Raw genomic sequence first — 27934 nt, forward strand, 5'->3', positions numbered from 1 at the left:
CTGGTTACTGTTCTACCGGAGTTAGTCCTTGTATCATGTTGAGATGATTGTTGTAGTTTGCCAGCAACTTGCGTAGAGCGAATAATTGTCTTCAAGTCAACACTATTGAAGTGTGTCTCGACTATATTTATCAAGTTATCAGTATCTGTATTGTTTGTAGTCAGTTATGTTGTAATATATTTGTCAGTATTACAAAGTGTTTATATACAGCGTATATTTACTAACAATCTGAAGACAAATAATGATGGCTGTAAATACTTCCACCAATGCTCTTACGATGATGGGATCAACCATTCTCAGATCTCATGTTGAAAAATCAAAGAAATTTAAGGGAGAAAACTCAAAAGATGGCAACAAAAGATGATCTTCTACCTTACCACCTTGAATATTGCTCACATCTTAAAGAAGGTATGCCCAACTACTTCGTTAGAAACAATCGCTCCTTAAATTGAAGCTGCCAATCAAGCGTGGATGCATTCAAACTTTCTATGTTGTAACTACATTTTGAGTTGCTTAGAGGACACCTTGAATAATGTCTACTGCAATGCCTTTGATACTTCAAAGCAATTGTGGGAGACATTATACAAGAAATATAAGCTGGAAGATGCTGAATACTGAAAAAGACCTTGTTGGAAAATTCTTAGATTATAAAATGATTGATACCAAGTTGGTAGTCAATCAGATGGAAAAATTGCAAATTATCCTTAGTGATTTGCAAAGTGAAGGATTGATCATTAATGAATCATTCCAAGTTGCTGCTATGATTGAGAATTGTCTCATGCTTGAAGAAAATTCAAATGTTATCTTAAATACAAGTGAAATGAGTTGTCTATGGAGAATCTCACTGTGAAACTCCGTATTGAAGAGGACAACAGAAAGGGAGACAAAAAGCCATAGAAATTTGAAGCTAATGCTCACATTGTTGAAGCTTCAAGGCGGCATCCTAAGAAGCAACATTCCAAGACAAAGAATATGAATCTTGGGCCAAAGAATGACGCTAACAAGTGTGTTCATGGAATCTGTTGGGTTTGTAGCAAGAGTGACCACATAACTGCAAATTGTAGATACAAGAAGGGACAAAGCTCTAACAACCAGGCCAACATTGTGAAAGACGACAATCTAATTGCTGTCATCTCTGAGGTAAATATGGCCTCTGACACCAAAAGCTGGTGGATTGATACTGGTGCTACTAGGCACATTTGTGGGGACAAATTATTGTTCACTACCTATGAGAAGCTAGATGACAGTGATAAAATGTACATGGGAAATGCTTCAATAGCCACAGTGGAAGGCAGAGGAAAAATCCTGCTGAAATGGACTTCTAGAAAGATTCTTACCCTCACCAATGTGTGGCATGTGCCAGAGATTTAAAAAAATCTTGTGTCAGGAACCCTACTTAACAAAAATAGATTAAGCTTGTATTTGAGTCAAATAAAGTTATTCTGACCAAGAGGGTATGCATGTGGAAAAGGCTTTATCTGAATGATGGCATGTTCAAATTGAATGTACTGGCATAAGTGCCCAAGAATAATAATAATAACAACTTTTCTAATTTTATGTTGTTGAGTTGTGTGATGTATGCCATTCTAGGTTGGGACATGTCAATTATCATTCTTTGAAAAGAATGGTAAGTTTAGGACTATTGCATAATTTCAATGTTAATAATAGACATAATGCAAAGTTTGTGTTGGATCAAAGTTTTCTAGAAAGTCATTTTCATCTGTAGAAAGAAGTAATGAGTCACTTGATTTAATCTATAGTGATGTATGTGACTTGAAAAACACTTCCATAATAGGTGGTAAGAGATATTTTGTCACATTCATTGATGATTGTAGTAAATATTGATATGTGTATTTAATACGTAGTAAAGATGAGACCTTAGATGTTTTCAAAACATATAAGGCAGAAGTTGAAAATCAACTTGAGAATAAAACAAAAGTTCTTAGATCAATAATATAGGTGGTGAATATGAATCATCATCACTTTCTGAATTTTATGAAGTTAATGGTATAATCTATCAAATTACGACATCTTATACACCACAAAAAAATGATGTAGCTGAAAGAAAAAACCGAACTTTGAAAGACATGGTCAATTGCATATTAAATAGTTCAGATTTACCCCATAATTTGTGGGGGGAAGCTTTGCTTACAACAAATTTTATCTTAAATAAAATTTCACATAAGAAGACTAATAAGTCGCCTCATGAAGTGTGGAAAAAAAAGTTACCAGCCTCATATAAAATATTGAAAGTGTGGGGGGTGTTTGGCAAAGATACACGTTTATTAACCAAAAAGAACAAAACTTGGACCTAAGACAGTTGATTGTGTCTTTATAGGCTATGCTATGCATAATGCTGCTTGTAGATTCCTGGTGATTAAATCAGATATACCTGATATTAATCATAATACTATCATAGAATCTATTGAAGCTGAATTCTTTGAGGATATATTTCCTTTTAAATAAGAAAGACCGAAAGGAATCATGAGACTAGCTCTTCGAAAGGTCAAAAACGATCAAGAAACTGAGATTAAAATTAGAAGAAGCAAAAGAGCTAAGAAAGCTACTTCCTTTGGACCTAATTTCATAACTTATATGATAGATGATGAGCTTCAAAATTTTCAAGAAGCTGTGTCATCTCCGGATGTACCTCATTGGAGAGAAGCTATCAATAGTTAGATAGAATCAATTTTGTACAACAATATTTGGGTATTGGTTGATTTACCTCCTAGAAGTAAACCAACTGGAAGTGGATGGATTTTTAAAAGAAAGTTAAAAGTTATGGCACTATTGATAAATGTAAAGCTCATTTAGTAGCTAAAGGCTATCGTCAGAAAGAAGGGCTAGATTTCTTTGATACTTATTCTCTAGTGACGAGAGTTACATTTATAAGGATGCTAATTACTATAGTAGCTTAGAGAAATTTGGAAATACACCAAATGGATGTAAAAACTACATTTTTAGATGAAGAAATCTATATGGAACAACCAGAAGGGTTTGTTGTAAAAAAAACTTGAAAATAAGGTTTGTAAACTTGTCAAGTCTCTTTCTGGGTTGAAACAAACACTCAAACAATTACATGAGAAGTTTGATCACACTATGTTATCTAATTAAAGAGTTTGATTGATTAATTTTATATCATTGGAGTTATAAACTGTAGGTCTATAAGGTCCCCTTGCTAACTCATAAGAACATTAATGGACCAAATCTGTTGAAAGAAAATTGAAATTGAAATTGAAATGTTCAAATTCATATTTAATTATTTAATGTATTTGAATATATTAAATAATAAATGGAATATGAATTAATGTATTTGATACATTAAATAGAAAATTATATTTATTAAGATATACTAATAAAATATTTATTTGAATAAGATTCAAATGATATAAAATTTTATATATGAGATATTAAAAGATTTTATGGCTAAAGATCATATCATAATTAATGTATTTGATACATTTGAAGGAAAATTATATTTATTAATATATGAGATATACTAATAAAATATTTATTTGAATAAGATTCAAATAATAGAAAAGATATTATTTTATTTAAAGATTTCATCTAATTAATGTATTTGATACATTAAAAGGAAAACAAATATTTTATTGAATAATAAGAAGATATTTATTTAAATGAAAATAAAATAACATCAAACTTTTAGGGACCATTTGTTTTTTGAGAATGTAGATGCACGACATATTCAGATGCTTTGGAATCTCCGATGAACAGAATTTTAGTTATCCAGAATTTAAGATAGCCACGTTTGTTTTGCATGATTTATTCATGAGAATATTGTAAATTTATGTAATGTTCTAAAAATGTCCTCACAATCATCATATAATTTAATTTATATGTTAAATTTAATATTATTTGAATTCATAAAAAAAAATTTACTTTATTAATTTAATATTATATTTTCAACGTCAATTTTAGTTTATGTTTGGTGACTATGGGAAGAATAAAATAAATGAAAGATTTCACACTATAGATTTAAATAAAAATAAATTAAGATATTATACCATTGACTAATGTTTATTTTATATCTAAATGTAGGATATAAATAAAATTATATTTAGACATTTATCAATGGATTAGTACAAAAATTTATTTATTTATAAAATAAAATAAGTGAGAAATAAATATTATTGATGAAAAAAACATTATAGAACAAAAATAACGAGTAAAATTGTCAAAAGTTGATGCCCTCAACACGGGAATCTTAAAAATCCATGTTACAGGAGGGGATCTAAAATTGCTCAGGTGCTTCTCGTATAGGCATCCTAAGATGCCCAGGTATCTAAAAATGCTCGGGTATTCAACAATCCTATCAAAGAAACACGGGAATCATGATGCTCATCCCATGGAAATCTCAGATTTGCACGAAACAAACGGCCCCTTAATATATGAGGTATTAAAATATTCATCTTAAATCTTATAAATAGGACCCTTGGTAAGCCAAAGATATACATACTTTTCTACGAGAAAATTCTCTCCATAATTTTCCCTAAGCCGTGGAGGAAAAAGTTCCTATTTGTTTCTTCCGAGGAGGTTCCCACCAACCTTGGTCCATTGTTCGAGTCATAGGAACGAAGATCATGTGGAGCATCAAATTAAAGATTATACAAACGTAATTTTTCTCAATTTCTAATTCATAATTTAGTTCTAAATAGAAATTAGCCGATTCAAGATTTCTAAATTGTTTAGAAAATCAAAATTCCGCTGGAAAATGAATTGTTTGTTTCTACAAAAGCAATGTGGCGAAAACTAATAACCATGGTCCAGTAGACAATCACTACTTTTATTTTTATTTTTTTTCCTGAAGGATGACAACCGCTAATTTAATATAAGGGATGAGTAAAAAAATGGAGAGTAAGATTGTTATATGCAGGGGTGGTTCGAGATGATATGGTATCTTAGGTAAGACTTTGATAAAGAGACTCTAATATAGTAAAGTTGACATTTATTTAATTACATGCTTCATTTTCAACCATATCATTATCTACTATTTTAGCTTCATCTTTTGATTTGTCTATTACTATTATTTCTGCTCTTATTTCATCATTTTTATTACTTGTTAATCCAATAATGAATTTATCGTGAAGACATTTTTGAGATTCAATCAATTTTCTTTCCTTGTTTTCTTTTAAGTTCATATTTAAATTCATATTTTTTAATAGACTTATTGATATTCTAAGCAATAAGATCTAAACAAATTTTAGGTAGAGAGGTATTGAACAATAAAAAATAAGAAATACAATTAAAAAAAGTTTAAAAAAAATTTGAACGAAAAAAACCTGAAACTTTGAAGCCACTAGATTGATTTGAACAAATAAAAAACTTTGATTTCTACTCTAGAATTGATAATCACACTTCAAGGAATTGTGAGACCAAGATCGTTGATGAAAATTTTGAAATTTGAGAGAGAATGAAAAAGGTAACGAGATAGTTAAAACATAAAATAAATGATACATTTATAGAGTTTTTGTAGATGAATTTATTCAAACATCAAGATCCTTGATGGAATTTTTGAAATTTGAGAGATAATGAGAAAGGAAAGGAGAGCAAGTTAAACATAAAATAAATGATATATTTATAGAGCTTTTTTTACATGAATTTATTCAAACACTCATAGAATTTTACGGGTAGAATGAGGATTTTTTTTAATATTATTAATTTTTAAAACTTATTTTTAAAATACTATCACTTTCAAATTTGTTAAAAAATAATGTATTAAAAATTCTTACAACTGAACGTTGGTAGGGGTGTAATCGGTTCGGGTCGGGTCGGGTTTTAGGGAAAACCGACCCGAATCGAAACTGTTCGGGTCAAAACCGAACCGACCCGACAGTTTTCAGGTCAAAACCGACCCGACCCGAATTGAATTCAGTTTTTTTTTCTTCTTCTTCTTCCTTCCTCCTCCTCATCCTTCTCTTCCTTATCCTTCTAACCCTACCATTTTTCCCTATTTTCCATGAAACCAGAAACCAAAAAAAGATATCCAATTATTTTTTGTTTTTTCAAAACAAATACACTCTTACATTTTTTTGGGTCAAATTTTTCCTTTTTTTTTTTTCAAAAGAAACTAAAAAGGAGGGATGAAATCAACGTTTTTGTTGAGAAATTTCATATGGGTATTGCTCAAAAACCCCTAAAATCAACAACAACCTTTGATTTCCATCTCCCACCTCAAATCCTCTGACCAAAGCACCTCCAACGTCTCAAACAAGCTCACCGCCACCTCCACCGGCGCGATTTCAAGGTCTCTGATTCCCGTCGTGTGTCGCCACCGGTAGAAAATGTTGCTTGCCGTCGGGATTCGTTCAAAGAGAGAGATAGGGAGGGAGTAAGAGGAAGGGAGGGGGCGGTGTGGGTTACCTGTGAAAGACTGAAAGTGAGGGAGGGAGAGAGAAGATGGGAGTCAGAGGTAGGAAGGGGGCGTGAGTTGTGAAGTGAGGGAGGGAGGGAGAAGAGGTTATAAATATATATATGACCTAATTTGACTAAACCGAAACTTCGGTTCGGTTTGCTTTCGGTTTGGTTCATATTTTGTTCAAACCGAACCGACCCGAAATTCTTCTGTTCGGTTCGGTTTCTTTCACCCCTAGTAGTTGGTCAACAAGAGAGAATTTTGTTGCTTACTTGTTATATACCTGCATTTTTTCACGCTAGACTTATTCTTTGAGCCTCGCTCCCCTGAGATTCCAACTGCACAAATTAGTTTTTCAATAAATTTGAAAGGTAGAATATTTTTGAAATAAATTTAAAAATCATGAATTGCACAAGGACTTACGTGACTTCTAGAAAAATAAAAAAGAAATGTGGCAAAAACTAATACCCATGGTCCAGTAGACAATCACTCATTTTAGTTATTATTTTTTTTCCTGAAGAATGACAATCGCTAATTTAATGTAAGGGATGAGTTAAAAAATGGAGAGTAAGATTGTTATATGCATGAGTGGCCCCATATGATATCAGGCTTAGGCAAAACTTTGATAAAGAGACCTAATATAGAAAAGTTGAAATTTATTTAATTACATGCTTCATTTTCAACCATATCATTATCTACTATTTTTTTTTTCATCTTTTGATTTGTCTATTCCTATCATTTTTTCTGTTATTTCATTATTTTTATTATTTTTAAATCCAATAACAAATTTATCAAGAAACCTTTTTGAGATTCAATAAGTTTTCTATTCTTGTTTTATTTTAAGTTCATATTCCAATTCATATTTTCTTATAAACACATTGATTTTCTAAGCAAGAAAATCAATTCAAATCTTAGATATAAAGGTATTGAACAATAAAAAATAAGAAATAAAATTAAAAAAAAAGTAAAAAGTTTGAACGAAAAAACTTGAAATTTTGAATCCATTAGATTGATTTGAACAAATAAAAAGCTTTGATTTCTATTCTAGAATTGATAATCACACTTCAAAGAATTGTGAGACCAAGATGAAAGATGAAAATTTTGAGATTTGAGAGAGAACGAGAAAGGGATGGAGAGACTTAAACTTAAAATAGATCTAACCTAACCTATATAATATATTTATAGAGTTTTTTTTAGATAAATTTATGAATCTATGAATTATATATATATATTTTTATTTTGAAGCGAAGTATATACATAGTATTTCAATACTATAAGAAAAGAAAATTTTAGGAAAAGTATATTATTTATATTTTAAACTTTGTTTATAATTAAAACTAAAATAAATAAAAAAAATTATAGTATATATATTATATATTATATGAAAAATATGAGGCCCCTTTAAAACTGGAGGCCTCAGGTGATCGTCTCACCTACCTATAGCGTAAGCCGACCTTGGTTATATGAACAAGGTCTAGAAGTGAAACTATTATATATATATGTATATGTATACGTATATATATGTATATGTATATGTATATCTATGTATATGTATATGTATATGTATATGTATATGTATATGTATATGTATGTGCATATATATGTATATGTATATGCATATATATGTATATGTATATGCATATATATGTATATGTATATGCATATATATGTATATGTATATGCATATATATGTATATGCATATGTATATATATATATATATGTATATGTATATGTATATGATAACTAAAGAAAAAGTCTACCGCTATTGGTTTATCTACCTTAACATCAATCATACCAGTGTCAGTAGTAGAATATTTTCTACTATGAGTATTGTAAAAACTCGGTTGTATAATCGGATGTGAAAACAGTGGATGAATGATAGTTTAATCACATATATTGAAAAATATTTATTTGATAAAATAGATAATGAAGTTACTATATAAAACAGTGGATGAATGATAGTTTAATCATGGATGAAGCAAAATTCAAAGCAATGCATCTCCAAATCGAAGCATTCAAGCATGTTGGAAGAACTGAAAACCAAATGGCCTATGAAATCGCACAGAAAGCATGCTCTTCGGGTTCTCAGCAAGTTGGAGAGTTTATTACCCTTCGTGGCTTTTACCTTTTATTTCTTCTGATATTTTAGTTTCTATTTAATACTTGCATTCCTTTCTTTTTTAAAAAAGTAAATTATAGTTCATTTCATTTATCAATTCTCTGTAAGTTGTTCAATTTCATTATATATATTATTATTAAAATATATTTTTTAAAATTTGAATTGGCCTCTTTATAATTGTTAGTGGCCCGCTACCAAAAAATTTCTCCCTCAAGTTTATGGGTGGTTACGTGGTTGGTTTTAAAATCATTTTTCCATCTTATTCTTCTCGTTGGAAGAAGAATTTACAAAGAGAATTTTTACAGAAAATTTAAGGTCTCTGGCCCAACAAAGAAGCATGTGTTTTTCATCAAGTCACAGATTAAAACATTGGATAGACTAGCAACTGTGTGATCTTTTTAAATTGATTTTCAAATTTGATTGTTATGGCCGGAGGTATGTAATCTTTAATTTTTATGTATCAAAGCCAGGTTAATTATTCTTATGTTTTTAAGATATTTTACTATTTTTAATTTATTGAAATGACATCATTATTTGTAATTGAATATAAAATTTAAATTAATTTTCTCCACATAGAAAAATTATTTTTATTTTTATATTGGATTAAAATGAGACAATATTTGGTTTATTACGATAAGAATGTATATATTTTTGGGAATTTTAGTAGCCCACAACCCTAAAATATATTTTTGGTATAATAAATATTAGTCTCATGTTGAAATATATTTGAATGTTATAATTTTTGCCTACGTAAATTATAAAATTCAATTATTTGATTATTGAATTAGTTTACATGGGTAGATTTTACATACTTTATTTACTTCATTACAGTTCGTAAGCTTGTGTTTATTTATTCGTAAGCTTGTGTTTATTTATTTATTTTGCAGTTCAATCTTTAGTTCTTTCTAATTCTGAATCATCTCGTATCCCATTTATAAGTGGTGATGATTTTAAGGACTGGAAAGAGAAAGTTCTCTTTACATTAGGGTGCATGGACCTTGACTTGACATTACGTATTGATGAACCACCAATATCTATAGAATTAAGTACCCAAAATGAGAAAGCAGCATATGGACCTTTTAAAATTTCATATAACACACATAAGGAAAAATGGTCAATCAATGAATTTTTGACCTTGTGTGTTCAAGAAGAAGGAAGGTTAAAACAGAAAAAGGTTGAATGTGCACATGTGGCAACTCATGGTAAGAAAGTTGTCAACAAGGGGAAAGGAAAGACATCTCTTAATCAAGTTAATAAGGGTGCATTCATGTGTTTTTCTGCAAAAAGAAGGGACACATGAAGAAAGATTGCCCAAAATACATAAAGTGGCTTGAAAAGAATGGTACTCTCATCTCTTATGTTTATTATGAATCTAATATGTGTGAAATTTCTCATAATACATGGTGGATTGACTTTGGTTCTACAATTCATATTGCTAATACCATGCAGGGCTTCCTAAGCCAATGAAAACCAACGCAAAGTGAATCTCTCATCTATTCAGGCAACAAGATGAGCTCACATGTGGAAGCTGTTGGAACCTGTCATGTTGTTCTATCTACTAGTTTTGTTTTGGACCTTGAAAAAACGTTTCATATTCCTACATTTTCCAAAAAACTAATATGAGTTTCTAAACTTTTACCTTGTGAATATGTCCTTAACTTTTGTGGTAGTTCGTTTAATCTTTTCAAAGACAATGTTGTTGTTGGTTATGGTTCTTTATTTAATGGTCTTTTCAAACTTCACTTAAATTCTACCTTCGATTACAACCTTATGGCTATGTGTTACAAGGGCGAATTTCGGAATATAAGTGCCTTGGTGGACTGGACCAAGGCCATGAGCAACGACAGTGATGATGGATCAGCATGTGACGAAATTGGTGATCGAAGCCAAGGTTGCACGATATTTCAGGCATGCAGGGTATAAGTTGCAGACACTGGGCGTAGGTGGACATTCAGAGGAGTATCGAAGATCGTTTTCGAATATGCATAGTTGGTCCACTTCGCTTACGGGAGACTAACATCGGGAGTGGGTGAGTAGTGAGCACACGAGAGCATGTGCATGACATCGAGATAACATGTGCGATATGCAGATGGGCGGCTGGAGAATGGCTAGCGGCCCAAGACATGTGGGTAGCATGTGGTCAAACGGGTGGACAAATGGTCGATGCGTGTAGGCGGGCACGCACGGTTGTCCGAGGCTCATGCAAGCGAGCGGACATGCATAGGTGAACACATGTTAGGCCGAACACGCAGGCAGATGTCTAAGGAGGCAGACACGCGTAGGTGGGCGCGAGCCCCGCAAGCGCGACATGGTAAGCGCACGCAGGTGCGCACGCGCCCTAGGCAGGCGGGTGGCTCGGCGCACACGAGTGGCGAGCGACCAAGAGGACATGCGCGCGCACACAGTGAGCGCAAATGCGCGCAGATTGGCCTGGACTCTTGTAGGTGGTCACAAGGCTATGGGGCGTTTTTATACAAGGCGTGGTGGACTTAGCACTTCCTACTTTGAAGCTTGTCATGGGAACTAAATTTAGGAATACCAAAATTTAGCCATACTATATTTAGGGGAAGTAGTGGAGTAGCGATTTACACTCCAACCCCCAAGGTAGTGGGAAGTCATCCAAAGACTTTTAGTACACTCCAAGTAATGCTAAACTTGGGATGTCTAATTTTAGTAACCTGTTGCATATATAAGGGATAGCTTGAGTATTATCCACTCATTATTACACACATTGTAGTTCCTTGTCGTGGAAGCAAATAAAGTTGAGGTAAGAAAATTGGGGCGTTGCCCCCTACAATGGTGTGTGTTATGTTGTTCTTTGATATATTCTGCATTCTTCTATTGTGTCTGGATCCTGGGTATAAATGTGTTAGGCTGTACTAAGGCAATGTCCTTAGGCCGCACAAGGCGAAAAAAGTTATGGGGATTTTAGCATTGTGACACTATGCATGGTAATTTCGGTTTAAAGCGAAATGTTATGAATGAACAGTCTCCCATGTTAAATCATAAGAGATTAGGTCATATCTCCATTTAGAGAATTAAGAGATTAGTAAATGATAGAATCCTTGAGACTCTTGACTTTACTAATTTTGGTGCTTGTGGGGATTGCAATTAAGGGAAAGCAGACTAACAAGACCAAAAAATGTGCGAAAAGGAGTTTTAAACTATTAGAAATACTTCACATTGATATATGTGCCCCTCCAGAAGTATGCTTAAATGGTCAGAAATATCTAATTATCTTTATTGATGACTACTAACGTTATATGTATCTCTTTCTGCTTTATAATAAGGGTGAAGCACTAAATGCTTTTAAGGTCTACAAAGTAGAAGTTGAGAAATAATTAGGAAAACAAATCAAGATTGTGAGATCAGATACAGATGGTGAATATTATGGTAGATACATGGGATCTGGACAAATGCCCAGTCCATTTGCAAGGTTTCTTAAGGAACAATGGTATTGTTGCAGAATATACAATGCTTGGCTCACCACAACAAAATGGTGTAGCTGAAAGGCAAAACCGAACATTAATGAACATGGTAAGGAGTATGATTAGTAACTCTAGTGTACCATTGTCATTGTGGAGTGAAGCTCTTAAAACAGTTAGGTATGTATCAAATAGAGTTCCAACCAAGGCAGTTCCTAAAACACCTTTTGAGTTATGGAAGGGTTGGAAACCTAGTTTAAGACATTTACCTACATGGAGTTGTCCAGTTGAAATTAGAGTATATAATCCACGTGAGAAGAAATTAGACTCACGAACAATCAGTGGTCATTTCATTGGCTATGTAGAAGGGTCTAAGGGCTTTAGGTTTTATTGTCCATCCAATGCAAGTATAATAGTAGAATCACGAAATGCAAGGTTTTTAGAAAATGACGAGATCGGTAGGAGTAGTCAACCTCGAAATTTACTTTTTAAGGAAATTCAAGAAACACGATCCATTCCTGATTCATCAAATAAAGTTGTGGTTGTTCAAGATAATCATCAAGAATTATAAAATTTTGAACAACTACTTAATGATGAAACTGACAATATTGATATTGTTTATATAGATGATGTTAGCCAAAATTCTCCAAGAGAGGATGTTGATGTAACATTAAGAAGATCTACAACAATAAGAAAGTCTGCTATTCCATTTGACTATGTAGTGTATTTACAAGAATCTAATATTGACTTTGGTGCTGAGGATGACCCCATCACGTTTTCACAAGCTATGAGTGGAAACAAATTCACATTATAGTATGATGTTATGGACGATGAGATGAAATTTATGGCTAGTAATCAAGTTTAGGATCTTGTCGATTTGCCCGAAGGTTTAAAGGCCATTAGTTGTAAATGGGTCTTTAAAATAACCAAAAGAGATTCTACCGGCAATGTTGAAAAATATAAAGCAAGACTTGTAGCAAAAATGTTCACTCAACAAGAAGGAGTTGATTATCATAAACTCTTCTCTCCAGTTTCAAAGAATGACTCATTTAGGATAATCATGGCATCAGTAGCTCATCTTGATTTAGAACTACATCAAATGGATGTGAAAACAACCTTCCTAAATGGAGATTTAGAGGAAGAGGTATATATGAAACAACCTGAAGGCTTCACCTCAAGTGAAAATAGTCACTTGGTATGTAAACTTAAAAGGTCTACATATATATGGGTTAAAGCAAGCCTCCCACCAATAGAATTTAAAGTTCTATGATGTCATTACTTCATTTGATTTTGAAGAAAACATTATGGATCAGTGTATGTACCATAAGGTTGGTGGGAGCGAAATAATTTTCTTAATCCTATATATAGATGACATCTTGCTTGCTTCAAGTGATTTTGGCTTACTCTATGAAGTGAAACAGTTTCTCTCAAGAACTTTTGATATGAAAGATATGAGAAAAGCTTCTTATGTCATTGGCATAAAAATTAAAAGAGATAGAGCTTAAAGGCTATTAAGACTGTCGCAAGAAACCTATATCAATAAAGTTCTTGAAAGATTCCGTATGAAATACTATTCATCTGGTTTGACGCCTATAATTAATGGTGACAAATTTAATTTGATTCAATGCCCAATGAATGACCTTGAAAGGGAACATATGAAAAACATTCCTTATGCTTCTGCAGTAGGAACCTTGATGTATGCTCAAGTTTGTACTAGACCTGATATAGCATATAGGCCGTCAGTTCGTCGAAAAAAATTCTGTACATTCAATACGAATGTCATTAGTCAAGAGAAACGAATAAAAAACGTACTGTAACAAAAAAATGAGGCATTTAGTGGTACGTACAGCCAAGACGATGTCTCACGTGGTGAACCTGCGAGAACATAGGTCAGGACGCTGTTCCAGCTTCTTTCGCACGAACATGACCAGTGAATCAACGACCTACGTGTATTACCGTCATATTACAACCAATAGACACCAAAACAAAAAAAGGAATTATTATCAAACATCATTCTAAGCATATGTACCTCATTCGTGCACCAGTTGTTCGGCTGAAGTTGGTCACGAAACCATGCTTCCCTCTGTACGCATAAGGTGTCTTTCGGGTCGAATGGTTTTCTACGTAGTCTTCAATCCATTTTTTGAATTTTTCCTCCTCTGTGGCTGGGAGATCTGGAACTGGATTGTACTCGATTACCCTCTTTCGCTTCCCGCCAACTTTAACTTCGTACGATCCTCGAAGTTTCCATGGTACTTTCTTTTCTCGTTCTCCACGACGAGGGTTTGGACACGTGATTGGCTGTGATAACACACATACCTCGTCGTCGTCCACACGTGACTGGCATTGTGATTTCTCTTGCAATTGTGTTTCCTCGGGTGCCTGCGACTGAGATTCCTTGGTCGCTTATGACCCGGATACGATATCCGGGTCAGTGTCGGTGTCTGATGAATCATGAAGAATTTGTACCTGAAAGTATGTTATCATTAGAACGACGTCAAAGTTACCCAAAATAAAATAAGGTAGTGAGCAGCAGTTCAGATACCTGTATCGATGACTGGTACTGAATGACATCGGACTCAACAACTCCCACATGCTTTGATGTACCAATGTCCGTACTCTGAACGTCCTTTGGATGAACATGAGGCGTTCCTAAATGTACATCTCCCTCAAGGTCCACGGCTTGTTCGGTGCAAACCGCACCAGTGTCGACGTATGCTACCTCATGGTCGATAGCTTTTTCATTGCCAACTGCACTAGTGTCGACATCTGCTACATCAAGGTCCACTGGTTCCTTCTGGACATTTTGCACAATTGCGTCGTCATGGACATCGGACGCACCATCCCCACGTCCATCGCCCGCTGCATCTCCACGTCCGTCACCTTCAGGATAACTGTCTGTTGCATCCCATATGAGTATACCATCCATCACCCGCACTTCCCGCTCCACCAGCATCGTCACCTCCCTTACCTCTTCGCATGTCGGCCGGGTCGACTGGTTGACCCTGTACGTAAAATGACATATTGCATGAGGGCGATGGTGAAAACGAAATATAATACGAACTTAATTAATAAAAACTAACCTTGGCAATCTGTCTCAAATACTTGTGTATGGATTTCAACTCACCTTCTAGTCTTTCTCCATAGCGCTCATACGCGTGTCCAAACTTCTCAGCCGCCTGAACACTTTCTTGTTACTCTTCTTTTTATTTTTATCTTTCTTCTTTGTGCCCTCTCCGTCCTGTGTATCATGGACGACAGCATCAGTGGGAGCACCAACATTGGTAGGTGGACGTTCAATATTTTGTCTTGACCCCCGCATGCAATCTCTGAAGGTTCGGGGACTTCTTCATCCATTTCCACCTCATCTGATGCTGGTGGCTCGCATACCCTGTTCAAAAACGTCTTCTCCGCTTCAGTCAATTCTAAGCTCCTGATTGTGGCCTGCACAAAAAATGATATTAATACAATACAGTTCAAAATCAAGTAAAATTCAAGGGTGTAACTTACTGTTGTAGACCGAAAGATGTCCCTCTCCAGCACGACCCATCCTGTCGAGTGACTGCACCTCCACCGGAGCATACGGGGATGACATTGTCACTAATCTTCCTAGCAACTCGTCCAGTCATAGAAGATATAATCTCGTACCCCCACACCTGTACAAATTTCAAAGCATGTTAATAACAATTACTAGGTCCAAATTACTGTGCAGGTTAACATATATTTATTTACCTGGAATACCCACGGGAAACCGTATAGACTATACGATTTTCTCAACCTCCCCTCCTCTGTCTTCTTCGCCAATGCTCGCTGCAGACTTCTTATTGTCTTCTCGAATGATAGCTGTCCCCAATCATGGTTGGGGCATACTTCCCAATCATCTACTGTTCCAAGCAGACTACTGTCGTACTTTATGCTTCGCTCCCAGCCGTAAAGTACAAATTCAGCTAAGTATACGATTGATACCTTCACCGCATCCCAATCATTCTCAAAACGCATAACTTCGTACGTTTTCTCAAATTCACCCAAGCTTAGGTCAACTTTATTATCAAAGTACAAAGCCTTAAGCCTAACGGGAAAGGTGTTCTTCCTAACGAGAGATCTCGAATATTTTAGTCCGCTAATTATGTCGAATTCTCTCCGACCAAAGGACATCTTACTCCCAAATAAGTTTAAGCTAATGGTGTCCGGGCGACTCTCATTCACCTCCCTAAGCAGCAAACTATGGATTAGTGGTCCGTTAAAGACGAGGTCAACATCAAGCAGATGACCAACTACAGTCTTCCTAAATAGACGCATCTGACGGGGGGTAAGTTTCTTTTTAATGGCCTCGACTATCTTCGTTAAGTGCGATAAACAGGTCAGTTGGGACGAGGCATACAGGAAGGACCTTCAATACCATTTCCATTTCCTATAAGTAAATACAAACAAACATGTACACTCAGATTAAATCAAACAAAGTACACATTAAAATATACGAAGAGAAATGTACAATATACAGAAATTTGAAAGCTATTCCAGGGTTTTTTGTGCTCTCTGTTAATTTTCTCGGGCTCGACCTCGGGTGAGGTTTAGCCCGAGGTAATTGAATCATGCTCAACCTCGAGGCTCAACCTCTTTCATATACCTCGATGCTCAACCTCGAGGCTTAACCTCAAGGTTGAGCCCGAGGTAATTGGAATAGGCTCAACCTCGAGGCTCAACTTCGAGGTTCAGCCTCTTTCATATACCTCGAGGCTCAACCTCGGGTTGAGCCCGAGGTAATTAACAGATAACAAAAAACCCTCCTAAACCCTAAACCACGCTCGAGGTTATTCCCACTTCGACCAAGGTAGAGTCTTCTTTAACCTCCCATCACCTCAACCTCCGACATTTCAATAGACATTCCACCACACCACAACACAGAAGAACCACAGAGAAAGCAACAGATCAATAGCAAATACAGAAAGAAGATTTCGTTTCCAAAAAATGAAATCCAAGTCGAAATCGAGCAACAACTAAACTATGTTAAGAAAAAAATTAACTTCGGGTTAGTTTCTCAGACGCAATAAATCGACAGGTAAGCTTCAATTAACTTCTCTGACTCAATAAAAAACGAAGCCCTAATCTTCGCAATCGAGCAACAACTAAACTACGTTAAGAAATCAAACTAACCTCGAAGTTTAAATCTCCAAATTAACTTTCTTGCAAGACGAATTAGCAATGGGAGAACGGAGAAAGAAAGTTCAGACGAAGAAGAAAGGGAAGCTCGAATGGAGAAGACGAAGAAAACGAAACACAGACGAACGGAGGAGATGAGAAAGAAAGTGAAACAGTTTCTTTTTTTGAATCGAGGAATACTAATGTAATTTTACTTCCATTTAAATTCAATAAAATATTAAAGTGAGTTATTTGAGCTCAACTAACGGGGTGGGTTATTTCTGCATTTCAGAAGCTTTTGTTGGATTATTTGAGTCAATTTTCCCATGATATTGCCGGAAAATGAGATTTCTAAATTTAATTTGAGGAAGTCGCACAATTTGATTCAATCCAGTAGGAGAGAGAAATTCATTCCCATCCCATGAAAGTAAACATAGCTTAAACTCAATTCAACGACGGTTAATGATTTTTTTTAAACCATCGAATAGGTGCCCTATCAAAACATTGATTCAAAGAGAGTAAATTTAAATCCGAAGCGATGAACCGAACCTAACATAACCCGAGATGGATGATAGAGTCTATTCAAAACAATCGGTGGAAAGCTACGCAACGTGGAAGTATGATGAATTTCTCCATTTTCCCCTATGAACTTATAAAATTTGAATTTCTCACACAGCCTCTCCTCTTATACCCATCACAAGTAATCATTCTGAACGGTGCCCATGTTCATCCGCTTGCCCTCCTCCTACCGGCCATTCTTCAGTGTATGATGCTCCACTCTCCCTTCGAATCTCTGCTTTATTGCTGTTATTGTTAGTTTTTGAATTCTTTTGCTTTGACTTCATTGTTCGTTGCGTTCCTCATGAATCTGTGATGGGTTTATGGGATTGAGAATAATTTTTGTTCCTATTGTTGAAAGATATTTGACGAATTGGATCATGATAAGCTGGGTTCCATTTGTTTGAATTTCCTTATATTTGGGCCTTTGTGATGCTGTCTTCTTGGGTTGACTTTGCAACGTATTTCCTGAATTGGGTTTCAATGCTTATTATTTGAGAATGGGATATTGGATTATGGTTAAATTACCAATTTGGTCCGATGTTGGGACAAAGTAGGTTGATGGGGTTTTGAAAGTTTCAATTTGATCCCATAGGTTGGACTTAGTTTCAATTTGGTCTCTATAGTTTCAGAAGCTTCATGTGGTCTTAGGCTTAGTTTCAAACTTGGTTAAATCTCACCAACTGTCCCTAAATTTGAATTAGCCACTCGAAAAATCTTCACCTATTTTCTTTTTATTTTTTACTCAATCTTAAATCCTAATACGGCACAGTTACTTGAAAGAAAACTGCCATATGGAAGAAATTTGTCAAGGTGGTAATTGCATAGACGATTTGTGAAGTTTGACTAAATCACAAGAACCTAATTAAAACTTTTAAAACTATAGGGATTGAATAGAAATTAAACCCAAATTATAGACACCGCATTGAAAAATTTCCCAAACATTTTGAACCAAATTTGTTATTTAACCTGAATAAGTGGTAGAATTGAAGAAAAATGTAGAAGGGGTGCCCTGCTATCTGATAATAATTGGGTAGCATTCTCTAAGGCAGCTGTAGAATTAGGTTTCTAGTGCTGGAAATATTAAAATCAGTCCACATATTTTCAGAATTCGTATTTGTTTAAGTATCTCGTCAAAGTAAATTTTTTTTTTTGTCTTGGCTGCTGCCTCTTCTTGTTCTTACTAATTGTACTGTGTCAAATGAAAGAATGCATCTCACTTTAGTTTTGTGTGTATTAAGAGTTTTGTGATGTTCTAATTTAAAATATGCCGTGTTAGAGACTCAGCCAACTTCTATGTTCCTTATAGGCCTCCTATTGTGAAAGTGTATGGTAGGAAAAAGGGGGAGGGCGGGTGAGGTTTGTTCTGTGAGTAAGGGAGAGGGATTTGTTGTGGGTGGGGCCCATTTAGTTTAGTTTGTTAGAGGGATATGAGAGGGATGCGTTTGTGAATATGGTTAAGTGCGATAGTGAGAGGGTAGCAGGGCACTTACCTGGACCGGGTGTTTGGGCGATCAGCAAGTTCCATGGCTTGGTTAGTGATCGCCATTGCACTTTGGAGGGGTGCTCGCCTAAGGTCTGTCCAACGTGGCAGAGCCTACGTCATAATTTGTGGTAGAGGGGGCCTGAGTCCGCGCAGCCCCTATAAAAAGAAGAGAGGCAGCTCATGCATCTTTTTATCATTTTGTGGATATTTGGTATTAGGGAGAATAGGGAGCTCTTGAACTCTCCCTGGCCAGTATCTTTTCTTTAGTAAAAGGCGAAAGAATAGTTCGCTGTGTGCCTATCCCACAGCTCCGTTGGCCAGTATCTTTTCTTTTGAACATAAATAATAGAAGAGTTTCTATCAGTTCATTGGTGAATTGTTTTTGAGCTTTGGATAGTGAGTTGGTGATCCCTTTTCCTTGCTGGCCTTAAAACTTCTCTTTAAAACTCCAGCTGAAATACATGAATGGAGTGGAATGCTTTATTGTGCTATGCTTGAAAAAACTTCATCGACATTTTTGTTTATATTAAAATCAAATCAATAAAATGTTTGATGTTTGAATTTTATTGCAGGATTATGCCTATGTTTCTTTGAATAAGAAGTTGCAATACGATGCTTGGATGTTATTATAGGATTTTGTCCTGAGTTTTTGAATTAGAATTTCTAATAACACTGGTATTATCGGTAAGATGTAGAAATATGTTTTTAATCCTAATCTAATACCTAGAATTTCATCATATAATCCATAAACTTTAAAATATTTTGTTTAGCCATCAATTTTGCATAAAAAATAATTTTAGTTCTTACCATTAATTTTTCATTAGCTTGTTAAGAAGACCTAAATTTACTTGGAGACCCGACACGTAAACTGAATATATATGGCTTCTAATAATGGTCCAAAGTCCATATAGACATCTATTGACGAGGTATATAAACAAAAGATGTACCTAGGTGAGGTTTCTGTTAAAGAATCTATTAAAAAATAAATTAAAAACAAGGTCCCATCCCATCTGTTTATGGTTTTTTCTTTTGTGATAATCGGGAGTTGGAGCTTTGCTCCCTTATACCCGAGGACGTCCACGCCTGCCTCAAGGCTCGGACCCGAGAAACATCAAAGATTTTTGGTATTGAGCTCACTTGAAGTTTTGAACTTAAGACCTCTAAACCAGTATAACCAAGAGATCCCCTGACAACCCCCAAGCCTCACCAACATGGCCGCCCCTTGGGGAGCTACATCTATTTATGTTCTTACCTTTTCATACCTCCCCCAATCTTCTCATAATTTGCTAGTGTAGTGAAGTTTCCTTTCCATTTGTTTTGCTTTTTTTATTTTTATTTTTTATTTATTAATATTTTTTCCCCATCTTTTTTGAACGTGTAGTCTTCCTCAACCACAAGGAAGGTAATCGAAAACATCATGGGAGGCAAGTGAGATTCGGTTCCATTAGACATTTGAAATTTCAATGTTTTAAATTTCACTAATTAATCGTATTCAATCAATGACTTGATCATTTATTTTGTCATAAACAACAATAGATGTTGTTCAATCTAGAGGACAATGTTGGCGAGTGCTTAAAAAGGGAGGATGGTTGATGTCTCTTTATTGTTCCTCAAGGAATTTTCAAACGTCACGTAAAATTTCAGTTAGTTCCTCATCAATCAATGGAGAAAAACCTCACCAAAACTTCTTGAAGGACAAGAAGCTCATTCCAGATTCAGATCCCCCTAGCACAAAGGATGTTGATCTTTTATATAACTTTCTTGATCAAAGGTTACTTTACATACCTTTACCAGTATCTTAATATTTTTTTCATCAATAACTATTCTTGGTGGTAAATCCTTAGTATTATCGTGCTATTATGCATTCTGCAGTTCCAAGCTTGTGGTATTGACAGGAGCTGGAATAAGTACAGAATGTGGAATTCCTGATTATAGAAGGTTTTGTTTTGCCTTCCTTCCCTCATACTAATATTCCAAAGTCCACATTTTTTAAAATCTTGATTTGTTTTAATGATGAGATGATGAGGAACATTGATGTTCTAGAGTTAGATGTCTGTAGAAATGCTCGTCCACTTTATTTCTAAATCACAGTCCAGCCCTAATGTGTGTTCATGTGCGGGTTTGATACATAAAAGGAAGATTTCAGGCATATTACAGTCTAGAGACTTTTGTTGATTACTCTATATGGTTTTGGAGTTTTTCAATTGATCCTAGCTATAACCTATTTGGTTGTTCAATTTTGATTACTTCTATTAATTCTTTCTGTATCGTGTCATGACTTCTTGATTATTAAGGTTCCATTTGATAACCATTTTGTTTTTAATTTTGTTTTTTTTTTTTTTAAATTAAGCTTAGGAACAATACTTTTTATGTGTTACTTTGTTTTGTTATATAGTTTTTATAAACATTTTCAAATTTTGAAAAGAAAAAGTAGTTTTCAAGAAGTGGTTTTTTATTTTTGAAATTATGCTAAGAATTTAAATATGTTTTCAAGAGAGGTCGGAAAGTGGCTCTTCCAATTGACATCAAGGCCCTTCTCTCGTACGTTTTTGTGGGGAACCCCTTCAAGAAAGAAAAGGAGATCCTTTGGAAGCACATAATTAGGGCCTTTTTGTGGACCACTTGGAATGAAAGGAATCATAGGCTCTTCACCGACAAAGAGGTTCCCTTTGCTAGAGTCTTTGATAACATCATATTCCATGCTATCATTTGGTGTAAATTATCACCCCTCTTCTACTCTTATAGTTTTGATTCACTTTTGACCAATTGGAGAAGTTTCTTGTAGCTCCTTTGATTTGCGAGGTTTATACCTCTCCAACATCTTCTAATTTCACTCGTCAATGAAATTGTTTCTTACCCAAAAAAAAAAGGCGGTAAACTTACTTATGAAATTTAATAAAAACAAGCATAATTTTTAAAATAGAAAATTTAAAACGAAATAGTTATCAAACGAGCTTTTCATTGATTCTTACCTTTATTTCTACTCTAATTCATTTACAAACTGCAGTGCCATTCAGCATTTCAGGATTAATACCTAGAGACGGCATCTTCCTGCCCAGTTTCCCTATGCGAACAACATTTACTAATATTTTCTCTGTTCTCCGTTTTTCCTCTACATTCACAACATCAATACCCTTTCTATTAATTCAATGGAAAAGTCTTCTAGTTTTGAACAAATTTGATGAATATGAATACTGGCAAGTAAATTCATGTGTACACGTGCTTGTGTGTCATGGAGTTAGCATCTAGTCAAACCAAACTTTTATATACATAGATTGTCAATTTCCAATATTGTATTTAGTATTTGCTGTCCTCAAGACTTCTGTTAATTTATTTCTGCCTTCTTAGACTGGCATTGCCTTGATTTGCAGATTAAAGTTTCTTAGTTGATGAATATGCTTTGCATTATTTGGGTTTTGGTCATAATGTCATCATGTAATCTTTCTTTCTTTTTTATTCCATGTTTAAAGACATACGCACCCGATTTTATTTTCTAATGCTAAAGTTTCTCTATGCTGCAGCCCAAATGGAGCTTATAGTTCTGGTTTCAAACCAATTACACATCAGGTGATCTGAAGGCACGTGTCATACCTTCTTTTTGCATTGTTACAATGATTGGCTTAACATTTTGAATCTTTGATATAAAAATACTGATAGTAACATAACAGATATTTTATCTGCATTTTAAAATTAGATAATCAATGTTGTAATTAAAGAGATGGTAAATTTTGGATATTCGATATGGTAATCTTAGATCATGGTTGATAATATAGAATCACGTAAGGTTTCAAATATTCAAATTCATGTGATAACAAGCAATAGAATTCATTTGAAACCCGTTAGGATTTGAAATCACTCAAAATCTTGGTCAAACAAATGTCAGGTAATTAACTTTAAAAGTACACACCAATCTTGAATCCCTCAACAGGACTGACATCCAAACTTTTAGGTAGAGGTTGCTTAAACAATTAGCCAACACCATGGTCCGTGGAAAAAAAGGGAAAAATAATTTTCTCTAGTGAGTAGTATTTTAATTCTAGGCTTAGATTTAATTGTGGAATTTTGACAGAGAAGTTAGTACAACTCCACCAAACTCCTGTATGCAACTCCACCGAACTCTTGGGCCTTTCTGCTTTATTCCATTCTGAAGAAGCTCTAATCCACTTTGTTATGAGCTTTCACGAGGTCTTGCTTAATAACCATACCTCTTTTTGCTCCAATTATCAACCATGTCATTAGCAACTAGAATAGAATCAATAACCCTGCAAGTGTAGAGCTTGGTAAAGAGCTATGGTAGATGTGAGAATTCAAACAGAAAAATGTCAGCCGCATTAATTTGTTTTTCCCCCTCTCTGAAAGACAATGAGACAGTGAGGATACTTTCTAAGAACGTCATCTTTCAGCATCCTCATATTTATTTAGTATATAACTATGAGAAGAGTTTTAGTTTGGAGTCATGACAAAGTTCACCTTTGTTATGTACTATCAAGTTTAATGGTTTGGTTTTCTTGGAAGCAGGAGTTCGTTCGTTCACTCCGGACTCGTCGTCGATATTGGGCAAGGAGTTATGCAGGGTGGAGACGTTTTACAGCAGCAAAGCCTGGCCCTGCGCATTTATCTCTAGCATCTCTAGAAAAAGTAGGCCGAATTAACTTACTGGTCACTCAAAATGTTGATAGGTGATGAGATAGCTATCCCTGATTCTTAATATGATGAACTTTGAAATGTATTTAAGTTGAAGAAGTTTAATGGGACTGAAACTTTTATTATCTCATTCCAGGTTGCACCATCGCGCTGGTAGTAATCCACTTGAATTACACGGAACTGTTTATTCTGTAATTTGTTTAGAGTGTGGCTTTTCCATTTGTAGGAATTCATTTCAGGAACAAGTGAAAGCTCTCAACCCAAAGGTTTGTTTTTGTCCTATTTGTTGTTCTTGGGGTGATGAACATCTGATTTAATTTTATTTCCAACCCGAAGGTACGGAAATACATGTTTGCTAATCTTGTTTGACTTGAATAATGAGGGTGAGTTTGGGATGGCTTTTTCATGGGTGAAAATAATGCTTTTAGGCAGTTAAAAAAAAATTCTAAATTTTTTTAGTGTTTGGGCATACAACCAAACTGATTTTGAAAATTTTAAAAACATTTAAAAAATACTTAATTAATGCTTATTCTAAGAAGTGCTTAGAGGAGGAGTGCTTCACTTAAAAACACTTCTCTAAAAATACATCCCAAAGTCACTATTATTATAACATCAAAGGCTGTTTCTTCTCCTTGCTTTCCACAGTTATTTATTTGTGCCAGAGTTTTGGTTGCTCACTCCTTATTTATTTATTTATTTTGATATGAGTTCACTCCCTATTTTATATCATTCATTTTGGATTAGTGCTGGAATTTTGTGGATTATGATCGGAATCTGGTTGAGATCTCAGCAAGTATATTTTGCTACAGTGGGCAGAAGCAATTGAAAGTTTGGATGATGGAAGCTCAGGGTCAGATAAGAGCTTTGGCATGAAGCAAAGGCCAGATGGTGATATTGAAATTGATGAAAAATTTTGGGAGCAGGACTTCTGCATTCCTACCTGCCAAAAGTGCAATGGAGTGCTCAAACCTGATGTAATATTCTTGCTTTCACTATTTGATACATTTCCGCTTATTTGCTTCAGATGCATGTATATTTGTTTAATCCTTTCGATGTAAGCCACTTTGACGATGCTGAGACAAGTGAAATACTTACTGGAATCATTTGAGTTATTTGCTGTGGACAATCTCAAGTGTTTGGATAGCTGCTGATTATATGTAGAGAGATGCCATGGAGTAAACCATGTATATAAATATTGCAACTTAGTTGTCCCTCAGAGCTGGCCTTTGCTTAGGGTCGGCGATTAGTGGAGGCGGACCTTGAATGTTATGGAACGAGTGAGACCTCTTGAGTACCTGGTTATAAAGGAATATATTGGGACTTAGTTCGGCACTTGTATTGGCCCATCTGCGAAATCTCTTTCTTTGCAATACTAGGAAGATCTCAATAAATCTTTTATAGGCAGGAGAACTGGATCTCCTGGATAAAAATCCATATCAGCTATATCATCCATGTAAAAAGGAATCTATATCAACTATATCGCCATCAGTGATACTGCATCGTTTACTTGAGAGTATATGTACGTTTACTTGAGAGTACATGTGTAGAGTATTATTGGAAAATAGAGCCTTTCATGTTCTTGTTTAGTAAATGGTTGAAGATCTGTTATTTCTATAATGGTATATTCATATCATTCAATTACTTGCTAATATTTTGTGTCCCCCCCATTAATTTGAAGGTCGTATTCTTTGGTGATAATGTCCCAAAGGATAGAGCTACTAAGGCGATGGATGCTGCTAGAAATTGTGATGCTTTCCTTGTATTAGGGTCATCTGTGATGACCATGTCTGCTTATCGGCTTGTGAGGTGCTTTCTTTGCTTCTCTATTTTGAATGTTTCAGTAGTTGTAATTCTAATATTTGGGAATTAGCATTTCAAGTATCCATCTTTTTATTGAGTGCGATGGAATATAAATTCAATAGAAATTATCTTCGCTAGGCTGAGTGGTTGTTTTGATAGTGCTAGTCTTGGAGTTTCCAAGAACCATGGAGGGTTCGATTCGAACGCCTCGCTCTTTTGTTTGGTGAATCGATTTGCTTTTTAATTTATACAGTAGAATGAGAGTTGTTTCTTTACTTTATTTATTTTGCTTGGTATCATAAAAGTGAGTGGCCGCTAGAGCTCTCCTTTAGTGCATTTGGTTAGAAAGGAATCTTCTTACCTTTGAAGTTAAGGTTTCTACTTTTAATTTTTTTTTTTTTTTTTTTTTAAGAAATAAAACTTTCATTATCAAAGAGAAGGAATACAAAAAAGGAGATGAGCTATCCCCGAACACCAGAAGGCTACAAAAAGGAAAGCCAATTGGTGAAGATTTGAGATACTCCAAACCCAGTTATAAAAGAATCATAGGAAATTCTTTTCTAACTATTGTCTTTCCATGATTGTAAACAACTGGAAACCTTCTTTAGTTTTTTGGAGGTTTCCCTATCCCAGCTTTTAGGTTGTTCCTTCCTCTTCTTTTTTATTTATTTATTTATTTTTTATAATTCATATAGATATTTTATAAAAAATTAGAAGTGAGTGGCTTGGCTATCCTACCTAGCGGAGCCAAAGCAGAAAAAAAAAAAAATTAGCCAGAAATGAATATAAAAGAAAGGAAAAAGGAAGCCTTTCAAAACCTGATATGAATGGTGGGAATAATCTTGTCTGAATTAAGAGGTGTCATGAAAAGGATAGGTTCAAAATTACGACTGATTCAATTTACCTATTCCAAGATCCTTTGTTGTTTTAAGAAGCTGATAGAATAACTAAGTGGATGAATTTCATTTAGTAGCAAGAAAAGTGCAACATCTGGGAAATTTTATTAGATTCAGCTGCCATAAGAGTTGGTTCTTATCTTTCCTCTTGAAATTTTGAATAAAAACTCTCTCCATATTCAACTTCTGAATAATGAACCTGGTGACTAGTTCGTTCACCTAGTTCCTTGGCAATACCTAATGTGCAAATCTGAGCTCTTGGCCAAAAATAAGACATGGGTTACTAAGAATATACATTAACAGTCCATGTGTTTGGGATTTAGGAATGTTTAAACTATGAATTTAGTCCTTATGGATTGGATTTAATTTCATATTGGTTCCTAGTTTTACAAGTTTTAGTTTAGTCCAAATGGTTTGAGTTTCAATTTGGTCCCTAGGGTTTTAGAAGCTCCAATTTGTTCTATATAGTTTGGTTAAATCTCACAAATCATCCTTAAACCAATTTCCTTTCTTTTTTACTCGACCTTGAACTGTCACATATTTGTATGGTAACAGCAAGGAGATTTGTGAGTTATGACTAAACCATGGGAACTAAACTAAAACTTTTAAAGCCACAAGGACCAAATTGAAACTAAAACCTCAATCATGGGGACTAAATTGAAACTTTAAAAATCACAAAATCCCATTTGAAACTATATGCAAAACATAGGAGCAAATTCGTAATTTAACCATCCATTCATTCCCATAAGCAAGAATGTTAAGAATATATCAAACAACTAAAGAGTTATAATCTTTTTGATCAAGTCAAGTTTGGGTCGTGTTCCGTGTTCGGAGCTGCTCTAACTTTTGGTATTGAATCTTCCAGAGTGGCTCACGAGGCAGGTGCTGCTACTGGAATTGTAAATGTAGGTGTGACAAGAGCCGATGACTTTGTATCACTGAAAATCAATGCTCGCTTGGGTGAGGTACAGTTCCCTGTATGAAGCACTGTGAAAAATGAAATCTCTGAAAAATTAAGGTTTGTGTGTGCTTGTATTGCTAATAATTTTTTTCCATTTCCTATTGGCTGTTGCTACTACAGATCATGCCCAGAGTGCTTCAAATGGGGTCCCTTAGCATCCCTGCCCTCCAATGACAACACTTCCAAAAAAAAAAAAACAGGTCTCTTCTGTTTCAATCAATAACTTTTAGTAGAGAATCTAATTTGCGACATTATGTTTGGGACATGGATTTCTTCATTGTTATATTAATAGCAAACCTGAGCTGATCTTCTTTGGTTCTTCTGACTTTCCATTTTGTTTTTGCCTTTTCTTCTCTCTGGTTTCTCTAGTTCAAGAATGTAGGGGAGAAAGGGGGAGTGGAGGGAGGAAAAATATTAAATCACACTCAAAAGCTTGGGGAGAATTAAATTGCTAGATTTTGAATACAAGACATTTGATTAAGGACTGACCCAAACCGACTGAACTAACGTCTGTGGGCCGGTCTAACTATTG

The 27934-nt window shown here is 34.8% G+C and overlaps 1 protein-coding gene and 1 non-coding gene across 6 annotated transcripts; both read left to right on the forward strand.

Annotated features, from left to right (window-relative positions):
- Positions 1 to 17529: 17529 nt before the first annotated feature.
- SRT2 (sirtuin 2) lies at positions 17530 to 27720 on the forward strand. Of its 5 annotated transcripts, none has more exons than XM_088120962.1 (12): positions 17537 to 17821; positions 19674 to 19785; positions 20483 to 20525; positions 20638 to 20872; positions 20974 to 21039; positions 22623 to 22668; positions 23620 to 23780; positions 23882 to 24011; positions 24555 to 24719; positions 25424 to 25551; positions 27307 to 27406; positions 27523 to 27720. In XM_088120962.1, the coding sequence occupies exons 3-12, from the start codon at positions 20519 to 20521 to the stop codon at positions 27574 to 27576; spliced, it is 1092 nt and encodes a 363-aa protein (XP_087977088.1). In that variant the 5' UTR covers positions 17537 to 17821; positions 19674 to 19785; positions 20483 to 20518; the 3' UTR covers positions 27577 to 27720. The 5 variants fall into 5 exon arrangements, with proteins under 5 accessions (XP_022148965.2, XP_022148964.2, XP_087977088.1 ...); XM_088120964.1 differs by having other exon boundaries at positions 17540 to 17821; positions 20483 to 20529; XM_022293273.2 differs by lacking the exon at positions 19674 to 19785 and having other exon boundaries at positions 17530 to 17821; positions 27307 to 27401.
- LOC148212822 (U1 spliceosomal RNA) lies at positions 19101 to 19261 on the forward strand. The gene has a single exon (XR_015789539.1). It is a non-coding gene; the product is annotated as a U1 spliceosomal RNA (small nuclear RNA).
- Positions 27721 to 27934: the final 214 nt, after the last annotated feature.

The sequence above is a fragment of the Momordica charantia genome (genome assembly GCF_013281855.1).
Source record: "Momordica charantia cultivar OHB3-1 chromosome 2 unlocalized genomic scaffold, Mcharantia_2.0 BLBB01000002.1, whole genome shotgun sequence".
NCBI lineage: Eukaryota > Viridiplantae > Streptophyta > Magnoliopsida > Cucurbitales > Cucurbitaceae > Momordica > Momordica charantia.